Source organism: Homalodisca vitripennis, chromosome 2 (genome assembly GCF_021130785.1).
Source record: "Homalodisca vitripennis isolate AUS2020 chromosome 2, UT_GWSS_2.1, whole genome shotgun sequence".
Lineage (NCBI taxonomy): Eukaryota > Metazoa > Arthropoda > Insecta > Hemiptera > Cicadellidae > Homalodisca > Homalodisca vitripennis.
Window position 1 is genome coordinate 56,031,747 of NC_060208.1, and position 14,438 is coordinate 56,046,184.

The 14,438-nt window shown below is 35.3% G+C and overlaps 1 protein-coding gene across 1 annotated transcript in view; it reads left to right on the top strand.

Annotated features, from left to right (window-relative positions):
- The first annotated feature begins 12,748 nt into the window (after positions 1 to 12,748).
- Positions 12,749 to 14,438, top strand: part of LOC124353989 (UNC93-like protein MFSD11) — a 62,630-nt gene continuing 60,940 nt past the window's right edge. The window contains exon 1 of the mRNA XM_046804093.1: positions 12,749 to 13,090. Coding sequence (XP_046660049.1) covers positions 12,998 to 13,090 — 93 coding nt within the window. The 5' untranslated portion in view covers positions 12,749 to 12,997. The remainder of the gene's footprint in view (positions 13,091 to 14,438) is intronic.

The following is a 14,438-nucleotide window of genomic DNA, read 5'->3' on the forward strand; positions in this document are numbered from 1 at the left end:
TTGGAGCAAACCACAGTTAGGATCAAAAAGGTTGTAATCGGTAGTGCTTTAGGCGAACCTCAATAACGGTACAAAAGGATAATAGAGCGGTAAGTAATAGAAGTCGGTAGTGTTGTGGATAAACCACAGTTAGGATATAAAAGAGTAACAATATGAGATGCTCCTTAATAATAACAGCCAAGTTAGGAAAGAATATACAGTAAGTCATGTTTATAAAAAAGAATTGGAGTCGGTAGTGCAGTGCGCGAACTACAATAATAACGATAAAAGCAAATAGGTTATGGTATATTCCTAATACGAGAGAAGTGTTAATTGTGATTACTTAACGCTTTTAAAAATAATGCCTATTCTATTAAATTGAATTCAGATTTAGTGCAGTCATTGAAGCGAAAAATACGGTCTTACCTCCGAATTTTTTTACTGTGAACCGATTTGCATGAAATTTTGGAATTAGGCTCATCTTACCCTTAACTTCAAAAGTGAAAATGATCTGAACTCCGCCTATTATTTTTAAGGGGTGTAAACAACCCCTTAATGGAAAAATCGACATTGAGCCATTTTATAGCTAGAAAACATGTTTAATAGTAAGTGGTGAAATTTTAAAGTGTTTTCTAACACAATTACCTCATATTAAAATCATTTTCAACCCCTTGAACATCTTACAACCCTTGCAAACAACCCCTAAATTGAAAAAATCACAAAAAAATACTTTGGTATGATATAAAAAGATGCAAGTATAGAGTTAGTAGTATTTTATATTTTCTATAATAATTATCAAATTTTTAACCCCCTTTCAACCCTTGAAAACTACCCCTTGATAAAAAAATTGTTAAATTTTTTTTTTTATAAAATGAAAAGGATTTAAATATTATCACTCTCGAAAATGATTATCATATTCTTAAGCTTTTCTACCCTTAAAACTACCCCTAAATTAAAACAGTAAATATATATGATTACATATTATTTAAAAATAATTTAATTTAGAGTAAAAAATTGCCATTTATTGGATAAAATATTTACAAATTATACAAAATTCACTCAAATGTGTTATATATACATATAAGAAAGTTGGTATGTATTCATGCCTACGTTTCCAAAATATATGAGCCATATTATGTATATATATATATATACACATTACAATAGTTTTGGGTCTCTATTATACTGCGTACTTTCACATTGCTCCAAATATTCACAGTCCGAAATTTTCAGTTACTAAGTAGAAAAAAATATGATAAGTTTTTTGACCATAACTCCTTCAATTTTCATGCTATCACAATTTATAAAAAACCATTGTAAAGGTAATTAAGAGAGCTACAACATCCTTCATTGCAATATATAGTAAAAAACCTTTTTCTCAAACGGTGAAGGGTTAAAGGGCTTAAGAGAGGCTGTGATTGCGCTGCCACTCCCTCTTTAAACAATCATATTTCCGTCAATTTTTGTTTTACAGAAAAACCTACATATACCTACATTTTTCATACCTACACTTTTATTCGTATATGTCGTCATTTTTGAGATATTATGAAAAAAGGTGGTTTTTAAAAAATTTGAAATTTTTTTAATCGTGACTTTTTTGAAAAATATGTGTCCTGAAGCAGCCAAACTGATACAATTTATTAAACTCTTCATAATAAAGTTGATTCTAGGCGGAATACGATTAATTTTAATTTTGGTGGAAATGGCACTTATGAAACCCATTGATTTAAAAGAAAAAACATTAGATGCTCCTCTTATTTGCAATACAGCTCACTTATTTTACGTGCAAAAGACTTTTAATAGTGCTCATTTTAAAGCTTATTTCAAGCACTATAAAACTCTTTTTTATTAGAATGCCTAAAATGCATCTGCTCGCCGCTAGATGGCATTGACCACATCGATTAAATTTCAGACAAAATAAATAACGGCTTTGATTTTTAATATCTAGCTTAATATTGCGCTTAGAATACTTTATAAAAAACAAAATTGTTCATTGTTTTACCTGCTACAATTGTGTTCTTTATACAATTTTCGATAAAAACGTATATTTTTGGAGATATTTGCAAAAAAAAACCGATGAAAAACGTGAAACAATTGCGAATTTTCAATTGCCAATAACTTGAAAAATATTGGATTTTTCGAAAAAAATGTTATAAATGATTTTTTGCTTAAAATTAGGCCTTCTATCGATATCCGAGGTTATTTTGAAAAAAAATAAATTCACTCTCGAGAAGGGGTGGCAACCACCCCCAGGGTGGTTGCGGAGTTCAAAATCATTTTCACTTTTGACGTTAAGGGTAAGATGCACCTAATTCCAAAATTTTATGCAATTCGGTTCACAGTAAAAAATTCGGACCAACAATGCTTCAATGACTGCACTAATTACAAGTTACACAATTTAGTTATTCATAATTGTAATAATGACTAAAACAAAATCTGTGCCTATAATACAATTGAGTGAGTCATCATGCAAATATCCGGGTGTTGTGTTTGATTTCCGAATGAAATGGATAGATCTCATTATTTATTTTACTAAGGCAAGAAAATATATATTTGCTCTCAGGTAGTTAAATGGCATTATGAGTTTTGAAGAAACTAAACCCAATTATTATGCTTATGTGCTATCCCTGTTTTTAATTGTTTATATAATCCTACATTTTCATAATACAAGATTTGCAAATGTAGTCAAAATTAAAACTATTAACCAACACAAATAATTTGCGACATTGGTTTTTATCTAGCGCATGTTTTGTATCGTAATTGAGGCGGTCCATTCCAAAACTCACAAAATCCATTTTTTTTTCGAAATTGAGTTATTGGTATCACTGCATTTAGCAGAAAGAGAGGAATAAAGCAGTCAGGTCATATCTTTCCAAAACTAACTGTATCATATGGATATTTAATGCTAAAAAAACTAGGTGTCATTTCCAAAACTCACTTAATTTCAGTAATGCTATTCCAAAACTAGCATAATCCATCAGCCAATGGGATGGCGTTATTAATGTCATGTGATCATTAATCAATCTTATCATTCCAAAACTATCTTTATCCTCTTAACCCAATGGGTGGCCTGGATTCAGTCACATGACTTTGTTTATGTTTGTAATTTTGTCTTGCCTCTGTATTGCTGCCTAGTGAATTGTTCTGTATTCACTTAATATTTTTACAATATAAATAAGTTAATTGTGAAGTTGTAATGAGTTTATCAGAAACCATTTTACCAACTCCACCTAATAAATCAAGGAGAAGGAAATCAAATCCTGAAGAATGGAAAAAGACAAAGGAATAAGGAGAAAAAGGTAAGCAGAATAATAACCTACAATTTTGGCTTATGTAGGCTTAGGTTTATTGGAATTATCTGTTTGGATACATGATAGTCCAGCCATACAATTGTTAAGCTTCGGATTAATGGATGTTTTAACTAATGTGAGTTTGGATAAGCATGAGTCCGGATTTCATAAAGTTGTCGATTGTTGTTTTCCAGTCATCGGTCATTGTTTTTGTAGATGTGTGGTCTGGTCATTGTTTAAATAGCTCTAACCAATTTTACTTTCTTTAAAACCTTTAGCCTGATGAATTTGATTTGTTTGTTTTCAGGCACATGCCTACACAAATGCCAGAACCTCCAAGATGTTTTCATAACGGCCCAACATACAAATGTAAATCACTAAGGATGTCTGACGTAAAGGAGTTCCATGATGCATTTTATAAATACCCTGTGAAGACTCAGCAAGATACATTCATCCTGAAACATATTGAAGTGTCATTACCTCAAAGAGAAAGATCCAAACTCAAAATGGTGGAAAGAAAGAGCGTCGCAGTTAAGTACCTAGTAAAAATTAAGGGGACCAAGGACTTTAAGATTCAGGTATGTCAGAAAACATTTCTCGGAATTTTAGGTGTTAGTAGATTTCGTGTTAACAACATTGCGAAAAATTATGCCACAACCGGACAGATGCCTGTTGAAAAAAAAGGTGGCGCTAGGCTCATAGAGAAATTCCGCATTAAAAAGAGAAAGTGTAAAATCATTTATTGAAAAGCTAAAGGGAGTAGAATCTCACTATTGCCGAGGAAAGAAGTTCCAGGCAATATCTCAGTTGTGAATTAAATATTTCAAAACTTTGGGAAAAATTTACAACTCTAGTGTAAACGAGTCTTTAAAAGTCAAAAGGACTTTCTTCAGGAATATTTTCTGCCAATATTACAATATTGGAATTGGTAGACCAGTGACTGATGCTTGCTCAAAATGTATTGAACTGCGTGAGAAAATCAAGGTTGAACAGAACCAAGTACACAAAGTAGAATTGATGATTCAGTTGAGAGTTCACAAGCTTCGAGGTAAAGCTTTCTATGCCAAACTTAGAGAGGAAAATGATAATATGGTTACCTTTTCATTTGACTGCCAAAAAAATTTAGTTAACCCTAAGGTACCGGACCAAGCAGCTTACTATAGCCGCCAGTTGTATACTTACAAACTGTACAGTAGTGAAGGGTTCTTCAATATCAAAAATAACAAATTGAGAATGTTTTTATATATACATGGCAAGAAAACGAGCACAGTAAAAGTTCAAATGAAATATGTTCCATAATTTTTGATGTTTTGTCAAAAAGTGACCTGAGTTCGTTTAAGACAATTCGATTGTGCGCTGATGGTTGTGGAGGGCAGAATCGTAATTCTATAATGGTGAATATGTTAAGCTACTTTTTGTTGAACGTTGCCCCTGCTAATATCAAGAATATTGAACTTATATTCCCAGTACCTGGCCACTCTTTCCTTCCTTCTGGGTAGAGTGTTTGGTCGGGATTGAGAAGGACACTTCGAAAGATACCAACCATCCACTAATCCAAAAACCTACATTGACCTATTTGCTGAGCATGGCACAGTACGCAATTAGGTGTAGACTGTTCAGTTTATAACTGGAAAGAAAACTGCTGCTGAATATTTAAAACCATTGAAAGCATGGCATTTTAATAAATTTAGTCTTGTTAAGAGATTTGTTTTAGCAGAAACATTCAACGGAACAGGGTGTTGGTTAAAAGGGGAGAGGAGCTACAACTCCAATTGGCGAAAACCCCAAGTGTTTGACAAAAACCTGGTAAATCTATTAAAGATATAGTTTTGTCAGCAGTCAAAAAAGGAGTTCTAATCAAAAAGGCAAAATTAACAGACATCGCAAAATTACTAAAAAAACATTTTGGTGATGACTGGGATCAAAGAGAAGACCTTCAGTTCTTCAAACGTTTGATGATGGAAAACGAGGGAATCACAGAAGAGGAAGTACCAGATGTGGAAGAGTATTGTGAAGGTCACCAAGCCCAAGAAGATGATTTTGTAGTTTAGTTACGTGTTTGATGTATAATAAAAATGATATATAAATAACCATTCTTTTATATTTCACCATACTCCCAGTGATGGTCAATTAAAAGAATAGCCCCTAAGTTAGTCAAAATCACAACATTTAATTTGTTTTAAGTGTTTTATGTTAGCCAAAATTAAAACGTGTCATGACATAACTAACTTTATCCTAACACCATCTTTCCAAAACTATCTTTATCCATTGGTGTCAGGGCAAAACTGACATTATCCAAACTTTAATGTTAATTCTGGAAAAAACTAGACATCTAAAGTGAAAAAGGTTTACACTATTTTATGAAAACATGTATCCTTCACCTGAAGAAAACAAAAAAAATAACATATTACTGTAAAGTTATTAAATTAAACGTTTTTATTGTTTCCTGAAAAATTTCAGGAATTGGATTATGTAAGTTTTGGAATGGACCGCCTCAATTATTCCACTCGTTTTATAAATTTCGAACAGTTTGGTTCTCCCTCTATTGACATTTGTAAGAAAAAAGTCAAGAAGTTTGTAATTCTTATCAGCAAAGAAGGAGCCAGAGTCACTTAACTCTATTAACTCCTTAATTATGAATTCTTCTCCTCAGAAGAATTCATAATCAATGGTTAAGAGGAGCAGACCACTTAAAACTCAATTATTTTGTTTTTTCAGTTTTTAAATAGCCTGAAATTTCCTCTTTACAATGGTATATAACATGTATATGTTTTCTTTTGATAAGTTAGCTTAAAAAAATATTTTCTAACGGCTTGCACGCACACTTCAATCCTCACAATAACGAACTGTGCGCGACGCAACCGATCGTGCGTTTCTCTTACACCAGTGCTCTTATTTACTTGTTATAGTACTACTTCAATGGAACTGCTACATGATCAACAGTATTGTAGAGGCATTGAACACCATGGCTCTTTTGACAGCTGAATTTTGACAGCTGTATTTTTGTTTTGTTTTTACAGTTTTTGTGGTGGTGTTTGTGTTTACAAGAAACAAATCGTTATTATTCAGTGTAAAAACCCAGTTTTGCTGTTGTGTTCACTTTATTTTACTTTTACTCGTGGAAAGTGTAGTTATTGTTGTGTAAAATGCCAAGATCAACAAGTATTTTCAAACAGAAGAAAACCTTTGGATGACACTGTGACAAAGCGACGCCGAAGCCTAGGCCTAAAACTAAAGTAGGGATCACCAGAGAGTGCAGTTGAGGGAGGAGCCTATTTGGAGCGTGACCTTGGAGCAGCCAATGAGGAGTAAGCGACGTTGCCGAACTTGTTCCTCGCTGTAACCGCAGCGCGCCGTGCCGGGCTGTTGGAGACCTGTTGAGTGGCAACGTCGCGCTGGCCTATCCTTTCTATTGGTCGCCGCCAACTGCACTCTTTCGTGACTCCTACTGTAGTGATGAAGCCAAAGTTCCAGCCAGAGAAAGTACTTCATAGGTAAAAATTAGTAGTACCAAAGAATACCAGCAGTTTGAAAATGAACAATTTCAATATGATATCCTAGACCTAGATGCTGTACAAAAGATAATTTGGTACTTTGGGATTATACCGACCACACCAGTATGAAGACCACGAAAATATAAATTTATAGAAACAAACATGATAGAATGAAAAAACAACTCTTTAATTACAAAATTACAAACTTACAAGCATTTCCAGGTATTGTGATCGGTATTGTTGTCGCTGTTATCTTTCTTGTTATCGTTCGCTTTTGTCTTATCTTTCTCGAGAATCCCGATTACGGCAGGCCGCGCGGCATCACATGATTTACACGGTACATAATTGCCTTTCCATTACAATTCAATTTATATTTCTGATCAGCCCCTCTAGAATTTGATATTTTACTGATAGGTACTATCTCGAGGGATGTTTTTCTTTCGTCGACATCAGCGCGGGGCAGCACCTTCGGTGTGGCCGGAGGCACTCGCATTTTGGGTGGCGGAGTGTGATCAAGAATAAAAACAAGTTTTGAGTGTTTTTTCAATAAAGAGTTTAGTTTTAGTTTGGTAATGTTTGTTTTTATTGAAGTTTTGTGTTTGGAGAAATGTAGAGCTAAAACACGGAAGTACAACAAAGCGACGCACCAGCTGAACGGGCGGCGAGACTCTGCAATCACGTTATCTACTAGACCGCTCGACTTTGACCTCTGTCTGAGGATGGGGAGGGGTTTGCGATAAGACAATTCCTGTTTTATATTGACGAAATATTGTTCTACGCTAATCTAGTAATCAGTAGAAGCAAAATGTCAAATAACTATTCATGTCTGGGTGTGATCGGTATAATCCCAAAGTACCGATAATTTCTGAAATGGCGATTTGTAAATATTGCCACAGTCCATTGGCTCTTTCAGTGGAAAAACGAATTGGCCTAGCTTTCACTCTTACATTAGCATGCACTGAATGTGAAATGAGATTCAGTGAAAGAAATAGCCAACTGACAAAAGTCAAAGTAGGCTCTAGGCCTACTGATGAAGAGAGCAAAATGTATGACGTCAACATTCGCTTCGGCTACGCATTGCGTAGCATTGGAGTGAAACAAGAAACTGGACAAGTGTTCGCAGCTGTCATGAATTTGCCTAGGCCTTCTAAATTTGCCAAATATAATAAAATATTACTATCCTTCACTCAAATGGTATGTCTAGAGTCGATGAAAGAGGCAGCTGAAACTGCAGTCAATAAGAATGGTGGAGATCGAGACCTTGAATGTGCCTTCGATGGGAGCTGACAGCGACGTGGTTTTTCATCGCTCAATGGTGTAGTTATCGCAACCAGTATAACAACTGGACAGGTAATAGATGCAGAAGTAATGTCAAAATTCTGCCAATGTAAAGGGAGATTAGATAAAGATCATGGTCCTAAATGAATTGCGAACTATTCCGGCACCAGCGGTAGCATGGAAGTGGAGGGAGTTAAAAAATGTTTGAACGTTCAGAAACAAACTATGGAATAAGATATAAATATTACTTGGGGGATGGAGACTGCAAAGGCTATGAAACTGTGAATGAACTAAAACCCTATGGACCCGATTTTGAAATTGAAAAAATGGAGTGTGCAGGCCACGTCCAAAAGCGTATGGGCAAACGCTTGAGGACTTTCAAACACAAAAACTCTAAAAGAGTTCTTGCAGATGGGAAGACTTTAGGCGGTAAAGGGAGATTGACTGGGCATGCTATTGATACTATACAAATCTACTATGGCCTGGCAATCAGAAGGAATACACAAAAAGGAATACAAGCTATGAAGTCTGCAATATGGTCGGAGTATTTTCACCTTGCATCAACTGATGACAACCCTCAGCACGCAATGTGTCCAAAAGATGCTGACTCATGGTGTAAGTATCAAAAAGTGCCCATGGTGGAACTCAAAACATGGCGGAGTCTCTGAACAATGTAATATGGGGCCGGATCCCAAAAAAGTATTTGTCAGACTCTCAACATTAAAATTAGGTGTGTATGATGCTATTGCAGCATATAACAAAGGCAATGTGACAAAGTGCCTGATATTCAAACTTATAAGTCTACCTGCTGGCAAAAACTGTGTATCAGCAATGAAGATGCTGGGCAACCGAAAAAAGCCTTAGAGGAGCTTTACAAGAGGTACATCAGCAAAGAAACAACTGTAAAAGATAAGAATAATGAATAAATATGCAATAGAGAAGCTTCAGGCAGTATAGTTTATTTACCTGTTCATTACAACTTTTTAAGTGTTACTTTTCAACATTTTCTTCATTTTCCGAAACTATAATTTTTTGATGTATATGTACCTGTAACTCAGTATACGTTAATAGTAAAGACATGAAATTTTTTACACAACTTTAAGTTATCATAATACAACTTTATACCAGAGGGTTTGTAAAAATATCACTTACCCTTCAAGGATAGCTGATGAGTTTAACAAATTCTTTTCCTCGGTTGGAGCTGACCAAGGACTTCGTCCACCACATAGTCAGCCTGCTCCCCCCTTAGTACCGAGTCCGGTGGCTTCAATGGCACTGGTCCCGGTATCAGAGGAGGAGATTGCCAGAGTGATAAGAGATTTTCCAACAAAACGGTCAAATGACTCGAATCACGTGTCAACGTGGCTCCTACAACAGTGTTCTAAGCATTTATTGGGGCCACTTGAACATCTCATTAACCTCTCTTTTCACGCTGGAACCTTTCCCTCCTCTCTCAAAAAGGCCAAAGTCAGGCCAATTTTCAAGAAGGGCGACCCTTTCTCTATTCAAAATTACCGCCCAATCTCAATGCTGCCGGTTTTCAGCAAAATCTTTGAGAAGCTTTTTCTTTCCCGATGTCTAAATTTTCTAGATAAGCACCACCTGCTATCTGCAAACCAATTCGTATTCCGAAGCGGTAAATCGACAGTAGACGCAGTCGCCCGTTTAGTCGATGCAGTGGTAGAGGGAATTGAAGGTCGAGGGAATACTTTGAGTATATTCCTTGACTTATCAAAAGCTTTTGACTGTGTCGACCACCAAATCCTCACTCACAAACTGGAGTATTACGGGATACGAGGAAGGTCACTCAAGTGGCTTGAATCGTATCTTAGTAATCGAACACAATTCGTAGGCATTTCAGGCGTTAGATCGGAGGAGCTGGGGCTGAACTATGGAGTTCCTCAAGGCTCAATACTCAGCCCTTTTCTCTTTTTGATCTACGTCAATGATGTTGGCTCATCTGTGCAACAAGGGCGGCTCGTCCAATACGCAGATGACACGACTCTCTATCTCAACTCAGAATCACAAGAGGCGCTCGAAAAAATGTCTTTCATTGAGCTAAACAATTTAGTTCAACACTTCAACGAGCTCAATCTGAAAACAAACCCATCGAAATCATCTTTCATCAAATTCAGTTTGCGACAAACAGATTCAGATTATAGTCCAACAGTCATGTTGGATGAAACTGAAATCACTGAAGTCTACGCTATGAAATTCCTAGGAATACACCTAGATCGAGGTTTGACTTGGGATTATCATGTAGATCATGTTTGTTCAAAGCTATCCTCAGGCATTTATGTCTTGCGGAAACTGTCCGAATACTGCCCAACCCAGGTACTGATGACGGCATATTACGGACTAATCTACCCCCACCTCTCCTACGGAGTGGCTTTGTGGGGAGGTTGCACAAACGCAAACTTTTCCAGAATTTTCATCCTTCAAAAAAAAGCAGTCCGAACAATTGCAAAACTGAAACGGAGAGAGTCGTGCAGACCAGCTTTAAAAAACCTGAAACTGTTGACATTTCCTTGCCTCTACATATTGGAAACCTGCATTTTTTTCAAGTCCAAATGCGAGACCATAAGAGATAGTGACATACACCCTTATGCAACGAGAGGCAGGGACGACTACCGATCTGTGAGACATAGAACGGTAGCTCATGAACGACTGCCTTCTCAGGCAGGAGTTCGATTGGTCAACAAATTGCCAAGCTCGATTAAAAGTGCCCCAATGCTGAAGGCATTTAAGACTCGTCTAAAAACAACACTGACCACTTACGCATTTTACAGTACGGACGAGTTCATGGCACACAACTGGGAGACATAACAATTGGCTTACTGACTGGGGAAAGGGTGGAACAATTCGAATGACTGGGAGAGAGTGAATGTCAAAACTGTATGTTAGAAAGGGATTTTGATGCAAGTATGAGTGAAAAAATTTAGCTTAATTCAGTTATCTGACGATTGCATAACATGTAATATGTTCACGCAATAAAACATTATTATTGTTATTATCCTTGCCTTTGTTGACGAGAAGTTCGGAATCGTTATTGTCAGAGTAGTCGCCTCTGAAGGCTTGGGGTGATAACAAAACTCGGAGTAGTAAACCAGTACACAGCCTCAAACAGAAGGGATAGGGCAGTGCGGCGTGTCTGCCTACGGAAGGAACCATATGTATTGGATAGTGCGCATACAACAAGTCCCTTACACCTAAGCTGCGTGGGTAAAACTGCTTTTATAAATAATCAATTTTTGCGTTGCGACAGGTGATTTTGGTTTTAGTAGGTGGAAGCGAAGTTTTAGGCGAGCATTTAATGTTAATCTTTTGCACTGGATGTGATGAGACTATGTCAGTCGTCGATCCATATGGTGAACTTTAGTGTTATGTGGGATTGTGTTATTGTTTAGATATGCACGAGGATATGATTATTTATGCAATGTGAAAGTAACATGAACAGATTTACTTGAATTCACCAATTTCGTGTTGTGTTTGAGTGACATGAACTTGAAAATTGCTTTAAAGTGTATGCGCTAAATTAGAAGGAGTCAGAATAACTGTGTCATCTGCTGTATGCTGAATAAGTGGCTACTAGTGTATTTGAAGACAACGGCAAGTTTGAAGTTTAAACACCCTACAAAATTTGTGACAAAATTGATCCATGCGGTACTCAAACCTTTTGATTGCCTTTACTCCACTGTAATGTCAACCTTGTCCCATTCTGACCTTTCTGCCTGAATAGGCTTGGAGGTGGTAAATTTACTTAGCAAAATAAAATTAACGGAGTCGTTTATGCTAGGTGGTTGAGATGGTGGCTTTGGTTGTCTGTTGGGTAAGGATCTTCGATTTAGTAACTCTTTATAAACAGAGCATCCTCTGTGGTTGTGGTTGCAGAAAACAGAACCAATGTTCGCAACAAAAATGTGTACTATTAAAAATAATGATTCGGTGTTCCAAATTTATTAAAAAGGCAAAAACGGAACAAATCACTCAATCAGCTTACCGTTCGTCCAAAAGAATCATGATTTAGAAACTGTTGCGTCTGTGAAGATCGTGGTTTCGTGGTAAAAACATCGTGGTTAAAATAAAATGTAATATAATTTAAGTTATAACTTTGAAGGTTTAGAAACTTAACGATTAATGCAGGAGGAGCCTATTCGATTGGTAAAATGGGGTCTATTTCTTTAGGAACGGGATGAAACGCAATGCAAATAACAGACGCAGACCGTTATGTGCATTGAGAATTTTTATTAGTCTATTTTATGGTTCGGGAATATATTATACAATGTTTGTTGCTATGATCGGTTAAGTGGCTCTCCAGTGGCCCAGTCTATTTCAATCCGGTTGCGATCAATGAATACAATTGGATAACAATAAGCTGTATCAGATATTACAATTTCATTAAGACATTTCATATAGACCAAAATAAATTTAATTATGTGATATAGGGAGATGATACAATATGTTCGTCCACCAAGACAAGCTTAATTATAAAAACAATGCAGTAAAATTTCTTTTTATAAATCTTCATCCAAGTAACTTTGTAATTTATTTATTCTGTTTTAGAGAATGTACCTTTTACTCCGTAGGAACTTTCTCTATATATGATGTATTCATTGTATACGGGTTAATTGTAGATTTGATGGGTTTTTATGGTAGTGTTTGTTGGTATCTCTGAAAACCTGACCTACATGAACAGTCGGCTGTTTTGGCTGTCTGTCAAATTGTCAGTGTCAGGATTGACGCGAGTTTGTTGTCTTTTGGGTTGGATTAGATTAGTTATTAGTTTGTTATGCGTTAAAGCTCTGGTTTTAATTTATAATCAACATTTTTTTACAGGAGAGGATTTGGCTAAATTTTAATACAGGATAAATTAAATTTTTGCAATTTATTCAGAACAATTATATTTCATCGGTAAAAAATAATATTTTTAAAGGGTGGACACTATAAACATTCAAAATGATAATTGATAGAAGACTTATAAATGTCGCGACATTGGGACTTGCATTCATGTTGGTATTTACTGCTTTTCAAACGATGGGAAACATTGAGGTAAGTTTTTCATGTATCGTATAATTTGTATATAAACAAATATTTTGTTTAGGTTAGGAATTAAGCTAACCTAATGTTACCCCGTTCAATTTAACAAACCTCAAACCTCGTCTCTCACAGTTCCTTTCTATTCATTATAGATTTAGTTACCAGCAAAGTTTTAAAATGTTTGTTATGAAGTTATATACAAAATTAAAGCTTTATATAGGTTATTTTGACAGATTTGTGTATTTAGGAATCTAATCTATAGTAATCCCTCCTTCGCCATTCAGTGCAGTCTAATATGAGTTAGGGGTAGGGTACGATAAGCGTACCCGGTTTTTTATATCGAAGAATATAGTCATTGATACCTAATATTCGCATCTCAAATCCTAGACTATCTATCGATATAAAAGTACCTATAGTCCTCAATAACAATCATATGTTTTAAAATAAAATATGAATTTAATATTTACAGTGATCAAACAAATTTTTATAACCAAAATTAGGAAAACTGAAGACGACCATATTTAAGTTACTCCTCTCACAGTTACAGTTGTTTCTTTTCCACAAATTTCACATAATGGGTTTTTGGGTACGAGTCCAACATGTTGAAGCCATGAAAAAGCAACGTGTAGTTTTATAAAATTGACTGCCATTTTTAATAATCAGAATTACTTATGTAAAATTGAAATATTATCCTACGTGTATTATTTTAGAGTGTTTATATCTGTTGATATAGATTATTTAAGTTAATAGTTCAAAATAGTTTATCAGTATCGATTGATTATATCGATGGTTATGATTAAGTAATATCATTTGCCAATTTCAATATAAAAAACCGGGTCCGCTTATCGTACCCTACCCTGAATTAGTCGTGCTAATATGTTTACTGGGAACATAATTTTTTTTTATTCTCATACATGTTGCTTCGTTTGTAATTGTGACCTATATGAAGATGTTTAAGTAAATTTTACTAATTTTCGTACCGAATACACATATTCATACGTGTTTTTATATATATGATGCTTTTATCAGCATAAAAAAGCATTAAACATAAGCTTCTTAAAAAAGTGTTAAAGGAGTCATATGAATGATGAAGACTTGTTGAAGTTAAAATAGTAAAAGAAAACATGTTTACTACTTAGGACAGCTAGTATCACTGAAACTGCTGTTTGAATTACAAATACCAAGACTGTAACAGTGCAGGTTGTTATTAAATCTACCCATGTTACCTGAAATGATCAGTTATAACTGTTTTAACAAATTACTTTAGGCCAATAGTGTGCTTTATTTCCCAGATTATGATTATTTCATAGATTATGAGGTGCTTACAAGCTATTTTTTCATGAAAAATTAATTTAATATA